General features: G+C 32.5%; 2 protein-coding genes across 8 annotated transcripts in view; both read left to right on the top strand.

Annotated features, from left to right (window-relative positions):
• LOC131850986 (axoneme-associated protein mst101(2)-like) overlaps positions 1-14,544 on the top strand; it is a 137,629-nt gene extending 123,085 nt beyond the window's left edge. Inside the window, exons 8-22 of one of the 2 annotated variants that reach the window (XM_059201407.1) lie at positions 3,224-3,616; positions 3,981-4,502; positions 4,618-4,724; positions 5,338-5,470; positions 5,805-5,909; positions 6,772-6,941; positions 7,474-7,684; positions 9,337-9,546; positions 9,977-10,213; positions 10,592-10,777; positions 11,233-11,760; positions 12,133-12,330; positions 12,895-12,963; positions 13,613-13,692; positions 14,177-14,544. In XM_059201407.1, coding sequence (XP_059057390.1) covers positions 3,224-3,616; positions 3,981-4,502; positions 4,618-4,724; positions 5,338-5,470; positions 5,805-5,909; positions 6,772-6,941; positions 7,474-7,684; positions 9,337-9,546; positions 9,977-10,213; positions 10,592-10,777; positions 11,233-11,760; positions 12,133-12,330; positions 12,895-12,963; positions 13,613-13,669 — 3,126 coding nt within the window. In that variant the 3' untranslated portion in view covers positions 13,670-13,692; positions 14,177-14,544. The remainder of the gene's footprint in view (positions 1-3,223; positions 3,617-3,980; positions 4,503-4,617; positions 4,725-5,337; positions 5,471-5,804; positions 5,910-6,771; positions 6,942-7,473; positions 7,685-9,336; positions 9,547-9,976; positions 10,214-10,591; positions 10,778-11,232; positions 11,761-12,132; positions 12,331-12,894; positions 12,964-13,612; positions 13,693-14,176) is intronic. The other variant, XM_059201408.1, reaches the window with a different exon arrangement.
• Positions 14,545-15,126: 582 nt separating this feature from the next.
• LOC131850914 (uncharacterized) lies at positions 15,127-21,677 on the top strand. 6 transcript variants are annotated; one of them, XM_059201308.1, is made up of 7 exons: positions 15,127-15,205; positions 15,760-18,982; positions 19,076-19,279; positions 19,653-19,766; positions 20,038-20,142; positions 20,998-21,121; positions 21,449-21,677. In XM_059201308.1, exons 2-6 carry the CDS (start codon positions 15,908-15,910, stop codon positions 21,109-21,111), a joined length of 3,612 nt encoding a protein of 1,203 aa, XP_059057291.1. In that variant the 5' UTR covers positions 15,127-15,205; positions 15,760-15,907; the 3' UTR covers positions 21,112-21,121; positions 21,449-21,677. The 6 variants fall into 6 exon arrangements, with proteins under 6 accessions (XP_059057291.1, XP_059057293.1, XP_059057294.1 ...); XM_059201309.1 differs by lacking the exon at positions 15,127-15,205 and adding an exon at positions 15,541-15,614; XM_059201310.1 differs by lacking the exon at positions 19,653-19,766.
• Positions 21,678-22,681: the final 1,004 nt, after the last annotated feature.

Here is a 22,681-nt window from a genome sequence, read left to right as displayed (position 1 = left end):
AATGGATTATGAACTTTTTGACCATTGCCCAGAGTAGATAGATTCTTGAAAATTAACATGTTTTCAATAACATCTTATGACGCACCAAAAATTTTTTACAAATAAAATTATTATTATTATAAGCATTGTGGCTTGGTAAATAGGTAATACGGTATTATCACGTTGTATCTCACATTGTGAAATTCAACAACTGATTATTAATAACTACAGAACTCCATCCATGCGTGTGCGACACGCTCTTGTTAATAATTTTAGAATATATTGTAACGTTACGCATAGAACAGTTGCTTAACCGTTTCCTCCGCGCTATTAACGTAGTACAACATCCTTTATGAGAGGCACTTTGTTTCCTTATGTTGCTGTGTATACATATTGCTTCATTATGGTTAGCACACATAGATCAAGAATATGACGATACAATTAGGTTTATTTTAATAGCAGAGCCAGTGACTTCTAGCACGTGGTATTCGGAATGACAAGTTTATAATTTGATTTTCTTTATTAACAATTTAGAATAGGTATGCTTACCTTAATACCTGACTAATAATCGCATACAAATCAGTCAAGCCGTAGGTGAGATTAGCTCTCACAAACGCTCAAATAAAGTGTAAATAAGTGTTTTTTTGAATTTTATTATTTTAGTCTAAAATCTCGCACTTGTACGAGGTTAGTTTGTCCCGTGAGGTGCTAAGTATGTAATGTATACTTTCAGAAATGGCGGTAGATTTAATATATTATGTGTCTGTAATTTTTTATTCATGTAGACTGCTACATGAATAAAGGGCCATTCACGTATTTTTTTTATTCTTTTTTAACCATTCCCCTCCAAGTGGTGAAGTTTAAAACTAACTGCGTATATTTTACTATCTATAAAGTATCTTAGAATTTTTATAATATTATCTTTAAATAGGTACGGATATTAAGTATTATCAAATTTATTTCTATAAAAGTATATCATACATGCCGCTTTTTGGTATAGAAATCGAGAGTTTGACGGAAAAATAAATACATGTACTACAACAACCTCTAACCCTTGTGATATTTCGTGATTATTATCGACCCCTCCCCACTTTTTTAGACGGCTTCTAGATTACATTTGATTTCATTTGTATAAAATTGTGTGCAATAAATAAAAAATGGCGAGGCAAAATGTTAGGACACGAGATACGGCACGATTAATTTATGATTAATTTATTTTTCACATAAATTTCATTAAAAAATATAGCCTATATGTAATTCTGATGTATAAGCTATATTACTGTAAAGTTTCATCAAAATCCGTTCAGTAGTTTAACGTTAAGGAGTAACAAAAAAACCATACAAACTTTCACGTTTATAATATTATTAAGATTAAGAAATTAATGAGACAAAAATACAAGAAATCAGGGGAGGGGAAGACCAAGGCACAGCTACATCAAGCAAATAAAAACCAATATAGGAGTAGTGTCGTACCAACATTTAAGGAGAATGATGGAAGATCGTGAGAAGTGGCAAGAGCTCCACCGACAAGAACGTGGCTCTTCAATTATATATGAAATAAATAAATATGTTCACAGATACTCAACTTGAGGTTGTTACGTGTAGATGTCTAGATATGAGTATTTACATAGTTATTAGCTTATATTAGTCTATGACGTAATTCGGTCTTTTTATATGTAGAATATTTGGTAAACAATAGCACGTCTTTTTATTGAAATGATGCCTGTTTGCATTTATCTTAATCGAGGTGACTTATAATAGTTACCTAAGTGTAACTGTAAAGAAATCTGTCAGCCCCTTCCTAGTTTTAGTCTAAGAACTTGTACTTTTTTTAAGTGATGGTAATCGTATGGTTCACCCGCCTGCGCTAACGGTATACGCTGGCACCAGTGGAGTATGATAGGACGAGCATGAGGTCAGGTCAGTTAGCATATCGTGACAAATTCACCAGTAACTTATAACGATTGTTTCCAGACTGCGTGGAGGTTAACCTGAAATGGTACATTGCAATGGGTAAATAATGATGGTTTGGATAATGGGTTGCCACAATACTAACTATATATATATTTTTGTGTATTTTCTGTATATATTATTGTCTATATATGTCATTGTGACGCGTATTATTTATTGTACCTATTCCCACCACTGCGCAATTCCTCTCAGTAACTCAAAGGTTGACTGGAAGAAATCCCTCTTCTGGGATAAGTCCACCATTGTACGCATTTTTTTTTTCTAAGTCAATTGTGTCCTTTTATTTATAATATTATTGTACAATAAAGTATTACAAACAAACAAACAAACTAACTAACTATCTCCTTCCCCCCAAGTACTTGTATTGAGGCTAAATAGCTAATGAAAATAATTAAATACTCGTCAGTCGAAATTTTTGGACGATTATTGGAACAAGACTGTGTGCTAAATCTAGATCACCCAGGTCGCCAGTATAGTTACTTTATTATTAGGTGTATATTATAATCTAGGAACAATGCACAAGTGGATCCCTAGATGGATGAAATGGATAAATGGACAATTGCAAACAAGTGGATCCCCTATTGTGATTCTCAGCAATTTAGGCCCGTATAAGATATCATGTTACATTAATGTTAATAATCTAAGTACTTTGTACAGAAGATACTATTGGCATTAAGTCGATTAGAAGAAAATATAAAATTATGTACTATATTTTAGAACAAAATGTTTTAACAGTGTATACCATCATTAAATTTTTGCCTACAATTGTAGTCAGATAATAATTATAGCAAAATGTGTTAACCATATAAACCTTAATTTAACTTATCATCTGCAATTGTAAATGATTATAAAAATAGCCCAGAACAATTTACACAGCGTCATCTAGTCCCAAACTAAGAAGAGCTTATAATATGGGTAGTTATCAACTAATAAGTAAAGTTCTATACAACTCATTTTTAAAAAATTCTATACCACTCATATTAGTCAAAGATTACTTAGATACTTCAATTTAAAAAGTTCTATACAACTCATATTAGTCAAAGATTACTTAGAGATATTTTAAAAATTGACTATAAATTAAAATTTGCTATGTACACAAAAAAGATTAAGAATAACTTAGGACTTCAAATAAATTAAATAAATCATACACATCTAAGGCAACACATTATAAAAAATACATCAAGAATATAAGAACCTCTTGAATTTTTTGAAGTCTGGTAAAATAGCTATATTATTCTTTAAAATTGTATTAAAGTAATACACTTCTTTTCAGGGTGCTAGGGACAACCTAACAGATTCTGACTCAGGCTGCGTGTCCCCTGGCTCCCGCATCAAAGACTCCGCATCGCCAGAACTTAAACGGATGGATTCAGGGTACAAATCACCGCATACTCCTAGCAGTCCATGCAATATCAGGCGACAAATGGGCACGCCACATGACGACTTTAAAGAGGACTTTGCCAAGGCACAGGTCTTAGCCGACATTCTAGATAGAAACTCGGAAACCAGTGACTCATTGAAGAGTAATCCCGTTAAGGAGCATTTAGAGCAGATGATTCTTAATGCAGCTTCGGCGGAAGACAGAACGTGTTTGGAGCAAGTCCTGATGTTACTTTATAACTTTCAAGCGTTGAGCAGTTCTGTTAGCGAAGATGAATGCTACCAGGTTTGTATAACTAGCATATTATTTATATTTCCTTTTATTTTTATATTTGACTGTCTATGGAATAATTCCTTTTTAATAAGCCAATATGAAATAAAAGGAGAAAACTATAAAAACTGAATTTGATTTTGAAGAAAACAATGTTTTTCAGACGTTCTATGTAAGATATTTTCTCCCTCTGCTAATTAATTTCATTTGTTATTGTAAAGGTTAATTTCACATTTACTATAACAAAAAGTATTTTTTGTTATTCAGTATTCAGTACTTGAAAACGATTTACTCTTTGGATCATATTGTCATTTATTTGACATTACAATTCAATGACAAATATTTTAGCTTAAATTCTAAAATTATTCTGTATTTACAGACAAAACCGAAAAGAATATGTGATTTGAAACAGAAATCCGAAACTGACATTCCATCGCACAAAACTCAGAAAGCAATCGCTACAGTCACACCTTATCAACAAAAAGGTCTTAAATGTGAGTCGCTCGAGAGTCTGTGTAGCGAAGAAAGGAAACCCAATAATATACTGCAGGAAAGTGGAATCTTCGAAGGTGTCGAAACCGAGTCAAGAAGTACTCAGACTGACGTCAACGAAAGTTTCGAGTACACAGGTGAACTAAACACTGAAATACAACGACTGAATAGTATTAGAGAGAAACTTGAAAGGCAAGGTGTTAGAAATAGGACATTAAGTAGTAAGGAGGATGGCGACGGCCTGGAGTGCAGGTGCGTGAAGTTGGGGAAAAAACATAAACAGTATTATGAGAGGAGGCTAAAGTTTTTGGAAGGAAAGATCTCTATATATGAAGCAGCACAGGACGTTAAAGAATCCAAGTTAGCTCAGAGGTTGCAGAAGGAATTTCTGTTAGAAAATAGAATACAGGTAAATAACTATGTTTAGCTACTCGCTATGGCGAATGAGTCAGCCAAACTTGGCATAGTTTTTTAATGTATAGTATTTAAATAAACGACCCTTTCTAACTTGAAAATTGTTTTAGGATCTCGAATCGCAGCTTTTGGTACTCCAAGACAAATATGAGAGGTTAGAAGAGGAATGTTGCGAATTAGAAGAAATTGAAAATGATACTCGTCTACATTGGCAACAGTAAGTTTACAACACTATTTATAACTGTTAACAAGATTGTTAATAATTGTACACATAGTATAGATGGTACATTTATCTTGATCGTGGTCACCCAATGGTCGAAATTCGACCATAAATATTTATATTATAAAAGTTGAACATTATTAAGGATCTATTATTAAAGACTATACTTCTTTATGTTTTCTTATTGATTATGTATTATTTATGCCTAGTTTTTAAATAATATTAGCATTCTGCAATCCTTAAGTGTGCGAAATTTCATACTCCTTCGTCCGCGCAATTTTCATAAAAAGAGGTATAAAGTTTTTACGCATTAATAATAATATATTGTAATGACTATATCGAGATATTGGGTGTTATATGTTGATAATGTGTTAGGTACATTAGTAAGTTTATTAGTTCACATATGTTTCGGAACCTTGACGTGTTATTTATAAAGTTATTATTACTAATTAGTAGAATGTTACAAAAGACCTTTGTGTATTCATTTTTATTTTTATTACTATTCATAACGTTGTACATTACATTTTTCAATAGTCTCAAGCCATCAACGTTAAGTTAACGTTAACGTTAAGGTTTTATGTACTGTTATTGAAGACTTTGTTTGTTGCAGACTTGAGATGGACTATGAGCTCTGTTCAGCGCAATTAAGAGACATGACGGAGCAGAGGGAATGTTCTAGAGCACAGGCTGAGAGGCTGATGACTGAGCTCTCTAAGAGGGAATGTGCTTTAAAAACAAGAGAAGTGAGTATATTTACAATTCAGATTGAAGTAGTTAATAGTCCAAGAAAGCTGTTTGCTTCTAACATAGAAGCAAACAGCACATAAATAGTATACCTTAACTTACATAATTTAACTTACCTTAATTAATTGAATTTAACTTAATTAATTTAATTTCAGTTAACTTAATTTTATATTCCTGTCAGGTATCTAACTTAGGGATTTATTTTTGTCTAATTGTGAATATAAATTATATAATTACTTCAAATAGATATGCCGGTACATATAGACATGTCTCATTTGTAATTTAAAGCATCTGTCTATGAAATTGTGCCTTACATTTTTTTTCATTTTCTAGAACGAGCTTCTCACAAGGTTAGATAAACTCGAGAAAGCAGTACCAGCGCTGATAGCATGGAATGTTGTGCAAACTATTGGAGCTAGCTTATCTACAGGTGGACAGGTATGATTTGTGTTACTGATGACAATCATTACTCAAATAATAATAATGTGTAACATTTTTTTATAATACACGTAGATATATTATACATAAAGATAGAGATATATATTTTTATAATATAAAAGTTGAAAACAAAATCAAGACATGGGAAACTTAAATATGTATCTAACATAATAAAAAATGGTTTAATAGTGTCTTCATTTCATTTTCAACTTTTAAATTATTGCCTACTACATATTACTTAAGTGTGTATTATGTTATACGAGTCCAAATAAACATTATAGAAGGGTGTAAGGAAATGACTATTCGATCTTAAAAATTCCTTCACCTATAGAAAGAAAAAGGTTATGAAACATATTTTATTAAACAACAATTAAACAACCCTATATTATTAAAAAAAATATGAAATTCTCTATTTATACCAATATTTGCTCTGTGTGGAGATAAGGCGAGTTGCTGGTATTAAAATACAATTAAATTATTTTCTTTAAATATGATGTACGAAAAATTGAGTCCGGTTTATAGCTCTTTCTAATCAAATGTCTATTGAATTGTTGCTGACGTAGTGGCTGCGTAGTTCCTACCTGTGCCCGCGGTTACCTGCGTGAAATATAATGACGTATAAGCTATATTACTGTAAAGTTCCATTAAAATCTGTTCAGTAGTTTTTGTGTGAAAGAGTAACAGACATCCATCCATACTCACAAACTTTCTCGTTTATAATATTATATTATAGTATTAGTAAAATATATTGTAATTTTTACAAATTTTTATTGTTTTTTGTATACAGAACTTTAGTCTACATAATAAAGAATTCTCATAGCACACAACATGAATGTAATATTGTATTATTAATTATTTTCAGCGTGCTCTAATGAACCGAATGTGCTCCTACAGTACAGACACGAAAGCTTTCATATCTCAAGTGAAGCAAGAATCGCACAAAGATGAAACCTGTGGAGCGTTAGTTGTTTGGAATGATATTAACACACTGCCGGCTCCTTCTGTGATGCATTTACAACAACAGATAACAAAGTAAGTAATTATTATAATCTATAGTCTATACCTGATACATTGGATTAAAATAAATCGATTGAAATTTGGGCATGTTAATATTCATGTAGGGTTCATTCAACAAACGTTATAGTATCATAAAACAATGAATTACTGATGGGTAATGGGGTAATTAATGATACACTTCAGAAAAGGTTTCAGCTGTTCTACATGGCTGATATTATTTTTTTATGTAATTGTATTGTCTAGCCAGGGTCTGTATAAAAAAAGATATTTGAGTTATGGTACGAAAAAGTATGTGGTAAGAAATTGTATTAAATATCTTCATAAAAAACATATCAAATCAAATCAAAAGTTAATTATTCATGTTGGACGCTTATGAATGTAAAATATTTCGTATTAATATTTTTCCCTAACGTCCAGTTCAGTATACAGTTTCAATTCATATTCATGACGTGACACATATCTGTACATATTTTATACATTATGTAACGTAACATTTTAAATATATATTTTTCCCACATGCTAAAAATGTATATTATTCCCTTTTCAGACTTATAGGTGAAAAGAAGCAAATAGAAGAACAAACCGCACAATTAAAGAAGGTTCTCGAGGCAAGAATAAAAAATTTGGAGGAAGAATTGGAGACGGCCAACAGGCAAGTTGCAGCTACTTTGTGTGGTGCTGAGGTTAAGAAAGAACAAATAGAAGAGAAGATCCAAGAACTAGAAGGAAAGATCCAAAAAGAGAAAGAAGATGAGAAGGTGAGGAATTTAAATATTTAACAATTTTATTGGTACAGACAGCAACTAATGCTAGAAATCATAATATGTACGATTTCCAGCATTAGTTTCTGGTAAAGAATAGGTTCTAATCGTTAATTATTAATAAAATGTAAAAGTGTGTCTGTTAGTTTGTTATATTTTAACAACTAAACTGCTGAAAAGACCATTTTATAAAAAGCATGAAGAATGATTATATAACGTGGACGGACATACGCTGTGTTCTATCAGTATCAAGAAAACAAGACGGAGTCACGACAAATATAAGGCGCAGTTCTTTAGTAATTCAAAACAAACCAGTATGAAAGAGTGTATGTAGATAGAATCTTTTGATATAAAACATTTAGGTTCGAGAACAGTACACTGTTAGAGTAAACACTGCGTGGCTTTCTACAAGTAAGCTACATTTAATTGGAAAGTACAACTGCAACAAAATAATATACAAACATTTGTAAGCAGTAGGTACGCAGCATCTTTGATGGTACACATCACAACTAGACCGTAATAGGCATGCGAGAGTGTAACACGGAAACTGGCAACCATGACGATTCCTCTGATGAAATCTCAATCAAATTGCTACATGTTGAAAATGTACGCCCACTTAAATCTTACAATTTACTAGCTCTGCCCGCGATTTTGTTCGCGTGGAATAGTGACCTTGACCAAATTGTATTGGTTTGACCAAATAATATACTTTTATGATTGATACTATAAAGATATATTTAATACGTTCTTACAATGACGTGGCTAGAAATGTGAATCTACAATTTGTTTGCAAAACGCCTAGTGTTGTGCCAACATTATTTTACAACTAGTGATGTCCATCTTATAACTAGACTATCAACTATCATAACACAAAGGAAAAATATTTAATAAAGCCAAAGAAAAATGTTTCATCGTTCTAGCTTAAAAAATGACTAATTTCCATACAACTTTTCATTTCGCTATTTTATTTTACTCACTTAAGGGTAACATTTTTAGAAACTTTGAATGTTATATTTATATTTAATCATCAGCGTCAACTCCTGACAATCCTTCTTTCGCATTAAAGTTAGCATTGACCTTTCTCAGGGTCTTGACTATCTGTTTACCAAATTTCATTTAAATAGGTTCAATAGTTTTGGCATGAAAGCGTGACAGACAGACAAAGTTACTTTAGCATTTATAATGTTAGTAAGGATTCATTAATATCTTTTCTTGTCATGGGTACAAATTAGTTCTTATAATGAAATATTTAACACATAATTCACAATCACTTTGTAGACCATGCAAATATAATTGAAATAAACTAGAAATATAAATATCATTAATGTATTATATTCATATCGATGATAAAATTTTTACGCTTTAGTAAAAGTAAAAAAAAAGACTAGTGCATTCTTAAATATACATAGGTCAACAAGATCTTTAATAAAATGATGGAAACTTATTATATAGTCGTGGCGCCGCTACATTCATGCTTTTCATGGAAGCAATGCTCTTTTATGGCTGGGGATACATATTTTACACGAATTTTTTAATGAGTGATTAAATTTTTACACCCCTGTGATTAGCTAGTTAGAATATAAATAAATGGGTATGAAAATATACGATTGTAATCACAGACTATATCATATTATTATTTTTGTCCACAGTTACCTGTCGACCCTGCAATGGGTAGTAAGATCCGCGCTCTGCTGATTAGTGAACAAGATTTAAAGAGCAGGGTAGCGGAACTTGAACGAAGAGAGACAGCGTATCTGGAAATGTTGACTCAAGCGGACGATATGTGGGCAGAAATGGAGGGAGGGTACAAGAAGAAGATTGAGGAATCGCAAGCTACGGAGAGTCAACTGAAAGGGAAGGTAAGTCATCCACGAACATCGGAAGTAAGGCATACTGCCTAAAAACACCCAAACCGTTACATTATACATTACATTTTGAAATACCAATGTTACACGGTTAGTTAACGCTATTATACCAAGTCTAAAGGAAGGGATAGTAGTAACTGAAAAACTTTTCCAAGGAAGTAAAACTGGAAACTCACCGAATTGCATTGCTACGCTCGCCCGCACCTGAGGCATTATTTCTTTTACGCTTAATGCTCATTTTTTCAGACTTTTTGCTCGGTTTCTAATGGTCCTAGTTTTATATTGATTAGCCTTTCTTAATAATAGTTATATAAAATGTAATAAAGTTTTCTAAACATCCGGCTGTTCCAAAGATTAGACAACAAACAAACGCTTCGTATATTTTATATGATAATAAACTAATTAGTTAAATTATAAATTACAGGTCAAAAAGTTAGAATCTGAACGAGATCATTGGAGGAAATGCCTTGAGCCTCTAAAAAAGAAGTTGAAAGAAGTAGAAGAGTCAGAATCGGGTATGCGCGTGGCTTTGGAGAAGGCTGAGAGAGATGCTCAAGTACTCAAAACGCAGAACACTAATCTAGCAGCTATGTTCTCTAAAGCGGATGCCGATGCCAAAAAATCTGAAACGGCATTTAAGAGTCTTGATGCAAAGTTTAAGGTGAGTCCAAATTTTTTTTACATTATATTATATACTACGTAAAACCAGAGATTAAGGAAATGTTATGTGTATATGTTGTTTTTATTCGCATATTTTTGTAACTATTCTTCCATAAGTAGATCATACATAATCATACATCCATAATGTAGATAGAAAAGAACACGTTATGAATCTTATAAAATTGATTGCATTTTTGTGCGTATAAAATACCATTGAAAAAATCAGAAAGTATCAAATTATTGAACATACAATTACTAGCAAAATATGTTCGTTTTATTAACCAAAGCATATCAATTTCTAACTTTCAGCAACCGAAGTTTGCCTATAAAAGTAGACAATAAATTCAAAACCTAATAAAATTTTATTGTTACTTTACAGAAAGAAATAGAACAGCTTCGAAAAGTTAATAGACAATTGGATGATGATCTAAATAATCAAAAAGAGTTTTCGAAAAAGACCGAAGTAGCCTTTATGGGAGATTTGGAGTGTATCAGAAGAGAACTAAACAGAACATGCAAGAATAATCAGGAACTGGAAGTAACGAACAGCGAACTCAAGGAAGAGGTAAATAAATATTTCTATTATATTAAATGTGGTTGATGAATAATAAGAAATATAGCGCAAGATAAATAAGATGTATATATATATTTTTATAACAATTCAATCCTAGAGTTTTTGATAATAATATTAATTGTGGTATTTAGTTGGTTTTGGTTAACTCACTGGAATGTGTAGTTGCTTATTCGCACTTATTAAGAGCATTCACTACCTCTGCATTATCTGCCAGCTTTGAATACTAAGATAAATTGTTTGAAATTTGAGAGTCATGTATTGAATGTTCTTATTGCTTTTAAAGTTTATAACCAGTTATGTTTACTAATACGCATGTTTAAGAAGCACGTACGTTTGTGTCGGTTCGGTTCACGAAAGCGTTGCATGTCGGTATGCTGTTATCTGGTGTTGTGTACATATGCATGAGATGGAAACTGAAGACATTTTAAGAAGAAATGTGTTCCCAGGTTGAATCTCTGGAAAAGCAGTTAGCTCTGACGCAGAAAGCTTTAACGCAGTGCAAAAGAAAGTGCGATGAAAAATTAAAGACAATAAGTCACGAGCTGTCGATTAAAACTGAGGAGTTAGAAGAAATGAGGAGCGAATCTATGAGGCAGACCTACCATGCGTCTCGGGTCGAGTTGAAACCGGAGAGAACCGAATACGTAGACGAAGGATACTCGATATACACCGCAGTACCCAAAAAAATTGATTACGGAAGAATGCACCATAGTATGAGCTACATAACGTCCGATACGCGTTGTTCGTGTCCGTCTATGAGGAGCCAACTAGTCAGCCAACTGATCGAAGATTTGTTCGAACGGATCCACAACACAGTTGACGATGATTTGACGAAGTTATGTAAAGAGATCTCTCCGTTGGGTAGAGAAGTGACTGTTGAAACCAAAGCGAAAATCACAAATTACCTCTTAATGGCGATATCTAAGGAGCTCGTTAGGTCTATTGGGGACGCCGATGCTAAGACTGATACAGAGGTTAGTATATATTTGTAATATTATCTCAAAATATTAATATAACTACATAATATTGTGACTAAAATTCTAATGTCAGCTGCATTAGATTCTTTAATCCGTAATGTTTCTGATATTACTAATTTTAAATGATACAACAGGTTATGGTTTTAAAAAATGAGTATATTGATATATATAAATTTATGTTTGTATACGCGATTTTTATATTTATTTCATATTTTATTTAAAGACTGATACAAAGAATATCTAAAAGTACATCAGTTGAGTTTCTTGTCAGTTCTCAAGCTGCAGCAACTACTGCAACCTGGACGGTAGAAACGACTTACATCGATTTTCAGTTGACTTGTGTGTTATGAATCCTGATGTGGTTTGTAGGAGTGGCAGCGCGCGGCGTCGTCTGTGGCGCAGTCGGAGGGGAGCGCGGGTATAGGTGCGGGTTCGGGTGCTGTTGACGGCAATGCGGGAGTAGTGCGCGGTGCGGCTCGACTGGCGAGCGTAGCATGCGCATGTGCAGCCGCCCGACTGTGCGCCGCACTGCCGCACCTCGCAGACCGTGTTAACCTCTGCCAGCAGGTAATGTTGCTGCCGAGCTGCTTATGGTCGCGGGTTCGATTCCTCGGCACTTATTTATTACGCCACCGACACACGCGCCACAACGCGAATACTTATTACGCCAACCCCAAATAAATGGGATAAGCAGATGATGATAATGATATCATGTGATGTTTCCAACATTTATTAATGAGTGTTTTTTATGTATAAGTATGTATTTATAAAAAAATGTTTCTATTTATATCTGCAGTCTAGTACCCATAAGCAGAGCTTCTGCTTAGTTTATAATACTATAATTAGGTATATTATATTACTAGCCGACCCAGTAAACGTTGTTTTGTCATAAAAATTAAACATTCAGAGTATAAACAATAAAACTCATAAAATACAAATTTTATTACCGTGCGAGGAATCGAACTAGCCACCATCGGAAATAAATCGGTGTTCTAGACCACAAAATTTACCTTCCTACCTGAATTCTAAAGCCCCGTAGTATGTAGTGTCTCTTCGAATAATCGATAAAATGTAAATATGTAATGTAATATGTTTATCTTCATGAGACGTAACATTTTTATATCATTTCAGGAAGTCTTGGATCATGGCGACGTTAAGATTATGGAGGAACAATTAGCAAATGCCATTGAAAGTATAGTTGTAAGTAATCTATATTTTTTATTGATATATGCCTGTAATAATTATAAGTTAGCATCTTAGGCGCCATGTGCATCTTTTTGTCACACAGTGTCTGGAACACTGTGTATTCAAAAGTATACACAATACAATATCTTTCTACTTAGTAATCGCGCTGTGTGTCCTTTAGGAACACACTGTACATATTATGACTATTACACATTTTGTCGCATTTTTCGATGAAAATGGTTTGGTAATCAGTAATTTTACAAAAATTAAATCTTTTTTTTAAAACGGTGATTTAGGGTCTGGCGCTGAAGGTGTTAAGGATATATGTACCTAATGGAAAAGCGCTAAAGGATATCAATATTTTTTTTATAGCGAAGTAATATCTGTCGATTTTTGTGGCGACATTTGACATAGACCTTTTGGTCTATATTGTATTCCTATTTGTGTATTCCTCAGTTTCTTTTTAGATACTGGTGATAAATTAATGTTAAAATAGTGATCCATCTAATTTAGCCCATATTCTGCATAGTGGTCTACAGTGAAATTATTGGTTTTGGGATATAATTAATAATTAGTGGGATCGATTGTCCTTGGCGTTACTCTCATAAGTTTTTTTTTAAACACATTACATCATTAATATAATTAATGTAATTTTAATTTGCAGAATTGTCCATCTTGTGCGTTGGGTACAAATGCGATAGTTTGGAGCACGGATGTCTAATGCAGCCAATCGTGCAAAGTTATGTATGTATCCATACATTTGTATGACTATTATTTAGTTGTAATATATCTTTTTTTTTTACCTTCGGCATATGCCCCTGCGATGAATTATGTATGTTATTAGTAATAATTCAATTTTATGACAAAGAAACACTCTTTATCTTATATACCACCAAAAATAAAATTAATTGTCAATAATGTCTTTCTGTGGTCTAGAGGTTTAATACACCGCTTTACTTCCGATGGTCGCTGGTTCGATTCCTCGCACGGTACAAAATTTGTATTCAAGAGTATGATTGTTTGTATCGGTCTGGGTGTTTTCGATGTATTATGTATGTATTTACAAAAAATCGAAGTATTATGTAAGTTGTCTAGTACCCATAACACAAGATTTGATTACCGTGGGACTAGATGGCGCTGTGTTAATTGTCCAAGGTTATTTATTTAGTTATAATTCGGAAGGAATGTTTGGTGAACGTGTGTTATATTTTGATTTTGCTTGTTCCAGATGTAAACCTCCACCGACCTCACTCTGGTGCCTTCATTAGTATAGCCAGTATATTTACGAAGTGTAAATAAATTTGTATAATAACAATACTCTTTAATAATAACTATAAGCGAAACATATCGAACAATCGTACCTACATTTCGAATATAAGAATTTTATATTTTTTTCGACGTGTTTTAAATATTAATATAAAATTTTTATTTGTTTAATTGTTTAAACTCATCGTTTCCGTGCCAACTGTTTTTCAAATAGTATGTAAATAGATGTTTCTATTTTGACGAATCAATGTTAATTTTATCTAACATCACTCACAAATTAGAAATTTGTAATGACTACTTTGTATAGTATTAAAAATGTTTTAATTTACGACAAAATGATTTCATTGAATTACAATGTGTATTTAATTATATTGTGTTTTTCTTACACTTCCATTACACACATTTTACCTTTGTAAATCCTTACAATTTACACATTTTTTATCGTTTATATATTGGAGTTGATGATAATGCAACAAGACTTTTTATTTAACAGTTTCTTGCAGTTTGTAGTTTAGCATAAAAATGAAATTGTTATTACCTAATAATATGAACGTAAAAGTAAAATGTTTATCTGTTGCATTTTAAATTTTGACTCCATGTTTTATAAATACAATAAATAAATACTTTATTTCCACTTAGATTTTGAATCCTTCAATGTTTAATAATAAAAATAGTAGCTTAGAAGCTGTTGAGATGAGCGGAATGAAGCAAATTCATATCCACATTATTAAATGGACGTAGATTTAGAATAGCAATAGTAGTTGCATATTGTATGGAATGCATATTGTATGTAAGTATAGCTGTTCAGATAATGAGTCTGCATTTTTGACAATACCTAATAAATAAAAAAAATTGCATTAAATAGACAATAAAAAAGTAAATTGTGTTAATCATTAATCAATCAATTCCAAATAGTAATCGCTGATTGTCACAACATCAAAATGAATCTAAAATAGAATGGTATTTTAACAATATAATTTTTATTACCTATGTGAGTATATATAATGGTTTCGGTTAATTTAGATTTGCATATAGTTTATTTCCCGAAGTAGAACCTGTAATATAGTTAGAAGAGACAGTACTTGTCTACATATACTATGTCACGGTTGTTTACAATTGTTCTAATAATAATATAGGGATGATGGTTTTATTTATTAATAATAATATCAGGAGCTCAAAATGATCTTATATTGGTAAATATTTCTTTATTATTTTTTATTGCACAATAAAATTGTATAAAAGGTGGCGATCTTAATGCCATTCTTTAGCAGCTAATCTTTAGAATTTAATTCTAAATAGAGCTAGAGCTAATTCTAGGTAGAAATAGAAAGCGTTGTAGGGCAATGATGGCGAATAACTGTAACAATAATACTATATTATAGATAGGGGATTAGTCAGAAGTAAGGGTTTTAAATATGACTAGTAGTACTAAGATTTTGTTTTCTTATAAGTATTAAACATTTGGCGAAACTCATATGCAACCATCGCCATCATATAAGGACAGGATGTAATTCCTTTAATCAGAGAATACTTTTTCTATTACAGATCCTAGATTCATCAAGTCTATGCTGCCGTAGTTTAAAATGTATCGTGCAATCTAAACCTTCCAAAGAAGAATCACCAAGACCAAAAAAACATCATTGTGTTTACGGAAGTAAACCATATTATTAAATTAAAATAATTAAGATAAAATATGAATATGGAACAATCTCAGCATAAAATAGAAATTAATTCTGATCCCGAAATTTTGAATCCATCCGATTGCTCCTGCATTAATTGTGATACTGTGCGTTGTTTTACAAAATTTACAAACCAAAACCGAATTACAGATAAGAGTTCACGTGAAAAATACAAAAAATCAAAAATATCCTTGAATCTTTCCAACCAAAGAACAGATTTTATTGACAGCAAATCTGTTTTGACAGAAAATGTTTCTAACCTAGTAAAAAGTGGCGAAAAACCAAAAATATTATTAGATGATATTTCTAGCATGATAAAAGATGACAAAGACCTAAAAGTGTCTATAGAAAAGAAGGAACAATTCAGAAAAGAAATTAATTATGAACACAATAACATTAATACCCATATAACGGAAAAAAAGTCTAAGTATATCTATAAAATTACCAAATCAAAAGATAAGATTAATAAAAGTAATGATGTTAATGAGGGGCCTGCTCAAATTCGTACAGTTTCTGTAACTTACTCTCGTAGAGAAATAAGTCCAAACACTGCACATTTAAGTGCTGACATAATGAATTTGCCACTCAAAGATTTCAAGGAATCGATTTCTATTAATCCCACTGCGAGTCCATCATGTAAAGTAATAAAGAAACTATCTAAATACGATATTTTTAAGCGTATAAAGGAAGCTTATAATGCATGTAGGTGCAAAGTCTGCGATTGCATTGTTGGCACATCTTTACTAAATAGTAATCAATGTAAATGCATTCCTTGTGAATGTAAAGATTGTACAGATTTCATGAAAAAACTTAACGAGAAAATTAAAAATGTACCACCTAATGGATGCGCTTGTATTCGCTGCGATAGAAGTCAATGTAAAGGAATCGTAGATGAAGGATTTCAAAGTTGTGACTGTATGCGGTGCACCAACAATCTGTCTAAACCTTGTGACTGCATACCCTGTGACTGTTTAGAATGTAGAGCAGTGACTGAAAATAAAGCTAATACTATAGTGGTAGCACCAGTAGGAGAAGATTATCAAAGCAATACATGCCAGTGTTCTCCTTGCCAATGTGCAGAATGTGGACATGGCTTTCCATTATCTACCAATTTAATGCATGAGATGTCAACAGATATGAGTAGACATATAAATTGTCGTTGTGAGAATTGTATTTTGCAAACGTGTGGAGCAGACGACAATGATGATTGTATATGTGATAGAATGAATAAAGTTATGAAGAAACCAGTTCAAAGAGATTCACATGATTATGATATTAGGTGTGCCTTAATTAATACTATAAAGCCAGCATTAGGTCCTATAAGTAAGCGTCCAGAAACCTATAATAAAATTGCAATGTTTACAAATAATTTTCCAGGATTAAATACAGACCTATGTAGTTGCGATGAATGTCAGTGCATATACTGTAAAAATAAACACAAAACTGTGACAAAAAAATGTACTACTATTAATCCTGTTAAAAGAGCAAGTTCAGAAAATTATAACTCAATGAATATGTACATGACTGGTGAGTGTCCTGAATGTAAGGAAATGTTGAACTGTAGGGGGGATGTCTACAACTGTGTGAGCTGTAAGTGTGAAAACTGTATGGCTTTAGTGTCGCTTAAGATACTAAACTCTGATAAAGCAATACAATATGATTTATATGAACGATTTCATTCCAATGATAAGAAACTGAATTTTATTTATGGGAGTAATATTATGACTACTGGCAATTATAAGCAAAGATTTACAAAAACTGAAAGTTATATTTTAAAGTATGATGTTTATAGTCAATGTGAAGACAATTTCAGAAACCCAATTTTCAAAAAGAAAAACAATATGAGTTACCAAGTATCAAATTGCATATCTAAAGAAGAAAGAAACCAATTATTTAAAAAAGCTTTTATACATCCTTCATTTATAAGTTGTTGTAATAGATCAACCTATGATAATGCTAATTATTTAATCAAATTACCAAAAACTACTGCTGAAAATTGTCTTAATGACGTCAAGAAATACAGTTTGAATAGAAATTACAATTTTAATGGGCTTAATATGATTAGATCAGGCATGGAATATACCAATCATATGAAATTGTATAAAAATAATGAATTCTCAAATAATAATAAAAAAGTTTACTTAAACAGTTTATGTAAATCTACTGATCAAATTAAAGTACAAAATAATGTCCCAATAAAAGCAAAGAAACTTAAAAAACGAAATGATATCTTTTATACTTTTTCTGATATTTTTTATTCATCTATTTCACAAGATTTTAATATAGTACAAATAGGGAAAAAGAATAATAATACAGATTTATTTAATGAAAAGAAACACAATGCATTATATAATGAAGGAGCTATTATTTCAAAACCCAATGAACCTAAGTCCAATAACACGAAAGTTAAGAATTATATTGATTATGAAAGGGTACAGAATATATTAAGCGAAGCTACGGCTTATTCATTAGAGTTAATGAAGATATTACAAAAATATGAGACAGCTAACAGAGAATTTCAAAGTATATCAGAAAAACTCAAACAACACAGTAACACTACAAGTTATATTTATCAGCATGAAACCTACGAAACGGAAGATAAAGATATTAATAAAAATAATGAAATAATAAATATAGATAAAAAGTTTTTCAGAATACATAATATAATTGATAATAATAAAGAGGATCTGAATTATAATAATAGCGCTGATGATAATATAATAAATGAGTTATACTTACAGGAAGATATATTAGCACATAATACTGAAATTGACAATAAAGATAATATTAAATTATTGAGACAATTTGAAGATACAAAACATATTATTATGAAAAGTAACTCTCAAACATTAAGTGCAATTTTAAACTGTAAGGACGAACTTGTCAGTTCTGTATCAAATAAAAATAGCTTTATAAGACACAATAATGACATAGTTACAATAAATGAAACAGCAGCTGAATTGTATGGAACTGAGGATCATTCTAACTCCAACCTAGCGAAAACTATGCCTACGAAAACTAATTTAGATGACAAAGATACAAAATTGAAGAATACTGAAGAGAAAAAGATTGAATTTGCTGGATATACTGTAAGTATAATTATGTATTAATATATTAATATTAATCATTCACTGGAATGATTAATATTAATATATTAATAAAGTAGACTTATGCAATTTCAGAAAAATAAAAATATTGGGTCTAAATCATGGTCAGTCTTAAACAAAAATGTTGATTTGAATAGAAATTCTAGCTACAAACAGAAGGACATCTGTGTTTTCACGTCTATAGAAACGCAATATGAAGAAGTCTTGAAATCAGTACACAGCGAAATAAAAGAGCCAAGGAAAAATGAAGCTGCATCTTCATATGAGAACGAAGCTCTGGTATATAAATGATATGTATTCTATTAAACAGTATTTTTAATGGATGATAATGGTATAATCATGGTGGTGCACCCACCTGCGCTAACGGTTTGCGCTGGCGGGACACCAGTGGAAGATGAAAAGATGAACATGAAGTAAGGTCAGTTACCCATCGTGAGAAATTTATCAGGAACTTGTCACGATGTTTTCTAAGAGGAACTACGTGGAGGTCAACCTGACATGGTCCATTGCTAGCAATGGGGTCATTAGTCCACAATTTTAATAATCCTCCCCCCCCCTCTTTTCATAGAATACCATTATAAGTTGATTATAACCCGTAATTACACTGGAAGTGTCAAAAGTAAGTAATAACGTATGTAGTCGGTTCTTTCAGGCAAAATTACAAAAGGATGTAAAAAAAATATTAGATTCGCCAATATTTCAAACTATGAATATCATAACATTCAAATCTGATACAAGCACCCAAACATTAAAGTTATTTCCAAAGGTATGTATACGGGAATCGAAATTACGACGGCTGAGGTGAGGTTCGAACCCTTTGCGGTGCCCTCAGACTAAAGTAGTATTCGTCAGGTGGGAGTTGCCCTTCAGCCACTCCATAAGTCCTTCCGCGGGTTTGGAGTGCCATCTGCACTCGCCCCTATCGTCCGGTGAAGTTGTAAAGGTCAGCTACGGCCAACAGCATTAGAGTAGTCCAAAAGAAAAGTATTCTATAATTAAGTCAAAAGATTTTCCATTCCATTTCCATTACATTATAGGTGAAACAAAAGATTGGAACCAAATATTATACGCCAGCGTCAACACAAACATACCACTGTGTTACTATTAGTGTTGAAAAAGAAATGAACTGCCCTAGCACCACGGTTAGAAACCTTTGTTAATTTTGTTAGTTAGACCCTTCCAATAGTACCTCTCTAGATAACATAGATTTAAATTAAAACTCAATCCGCATTACAACTCCGCGTCGAATGTATCAGCCAAACCAAATAAACTTACTATTGTACAATAAATGGTACAATTATTTTACCGGTATACTGGTAGTGAACCTAGAATAAACAATAATTATCTATGAACATAACGCTACATGCAATACAATGCAACCACAGGCTACGGTTACTGTTTACCAACAGATGGGTCGTGTCGTCATTCATTGCCTCCATAAAAAACATCACGCTACGACCAATAGGAGCGGAGCTGCAGTTTTTTTTTTATTTTATGGATGATAATGGAATGGTGCACTCGCTTACGCTAACGGTTTACGCTGACGGGGCACCAGTGGGGGATGATAAGATGAGCATGAGGTCAGGTCAGTTAGCCCATCGTAACAAATTCACCAGGAATTTAACTCGATGGTTTCCAGGGGGAACCACGTGGAGGTCAACCTGACATAGTACATTGCTAGCAATGGGGTCATCAGTCCACATTACTAACAATCCCCTTCCCCCTGCGGAGCTGCAGTTAAAATGTTCCATTTAAACTCAGTCTTTAAGTAACAATTTAAGATTAAATATTTCAATAATATTAGTGTTCTATTGTGTGGAGCAGTGGTAAATGTTGTTATATGAGATGTCCATGATCATGTGTTCGATTCTCGGTCGGTCACATAATACTTGAACTTTTGGAAATTAGTCTCCGGTCGTGTTATATGTAGTAACGTCAATATTCTTAAATATAATATTCTTAAATTTATAATTTTTGTTTTTATGCAAAATATCCAGGAATCCAAAAGCATTCACGATGCACTGAAAGTGAGTTTCCTTGGACTGAGAAGAGTTTCGGATCACACAGTTCGCGTGAAATGGAACGTACCTCAAAATATCTCCGATGTATAGGGGATATGAGGTTATATCTATATATCTTTTTAAAAATGCGCTAACGGTTTACGTGGACACCAGTGGAGGATGATATGAGGGCAGATCAGTTAGCAAATCGTGACAGAAACTCATCTCACCTGCCATCCTTTTGGTGTTGCTGGTGTTCATGGGCGGCAGTAATCAGTTACCATCAAGTATACCGCACGCTCGTATACCCCTATGCTATAAAAAATTCGTCGAGAAATCTTTAGTAAATCATTAGGTATAAAAATCTTTAACACAGTCGACTGTCTGAAGATTTTTATACCTTTAAATTGAAATTTATTAGCATATAGGTTTTGTTACTATATTTCAGTTGCTAGTCGACGGTCGTGCAGTGCAGAACATCTTCAGTCCATCAAGGAGCATGGCAGTTGTCACGTGTTTACCTCACAGTGATAAAGTGTTACTCAGTATAAGAACTATCACATCATCGTCACTGACCACTATCCAGCCAACACCATAGTCTACCGTCCACGCATCAAGTAAATTAATGCTCATAATAAATTCAAAAGGTATACTTAAATATCTGAAAATAAACTTAATGATATACACATATATTGGTTTTATTAAGATGCTAGTTGTATGCCCCGGGTTCGCTGGGGTACTCACGGATGTATATTATAATATCTTATACTATATTGATATTGTGACATTGCGGCCTCGTGCATTCTTCTGTGCGTGCCTGTACTGCTTTTCAGTTTTCAATAGGGCTGTGCAATACATTTTTTTTTCAATAGTATTAAATTGTAATTCTTGTAATATTTTTTTAAATAATAATCTCAGGGCAATTCACACAGCGCCATCTATACCAAGATAAGCTAGCTAAAGGTTGTGTTATCGGTACTAGATAACTGTAGGAATTATTAATTGGTTGAATTATTTTAAAATAATAATACCATAAATCGATGTTGACGGGACGTGTATTTTATGAAGAATGAAAAATAATATTTACATAGGTTATAAATTACGAAGCGCCTAAAATAACTTCTTATTATTAATATATATTAATATTGCATAGTGACGACCTCGGTGGTCTAGCGGTCTAACATACCGCTTTACGTCCGATGGTCGCGGGTTCGATTCCTCGCACGGCACAAACATTTGTATTCATGAGTATGATTGTTTGTGTCGGTCTGGGTGTTTTCTATGTATATTAAGTATGTATTTACGAAAAAAAAAATATCTATGTATTTGTATCAGTTGTCTAGTACCCATAACACAAGCTTTAGCTAGCTTAACTTGGGTCTAGATGGTGCTGTGTGAATTGTCCTGAGATTATTATTATTATTATTATTATTCTTTATTGTTGCTAATAGAGCGTTTCTGGCGTAAACAATAACTGATAAATAGAAAACACCCAGACCGATACAAACAATCATACTCAATACAAATGTTTGTGAGCGAGGAATCGAACCCACGACTATCAGAAGTAAGGTGGAGTGCTTAACCGCTAGACCACCGAGGCCGTCATGCTTGACATGTTACAAGTCGGACTTATTTCTAAGCAACAATCTTCATCACTATGTTATTTTTTATTTGTTTATTC

This window comes from Achroia grisella, unplaced genomic scaffold, assembly GCF_030625045.1.
Source record: "Achroia grisella isolate CSIRO2021 unplaced genomic scaffold, CSIRO_AGI_Agris_v1 utg780, whole genome shotgun sequence".
In the NCBI taxonomy this organism is placed as follows: Eukaryota; Metazoa; Arthropoda; class Insecta; order Lepidoptera; family Pyralidae; genus Achroia; species Achroia grisella.
The sequence above is the reverse complement of the archived record's forward strand: the minus strand, read 5'-3'. Positions and strand labels throughout refer to the sequence as shown.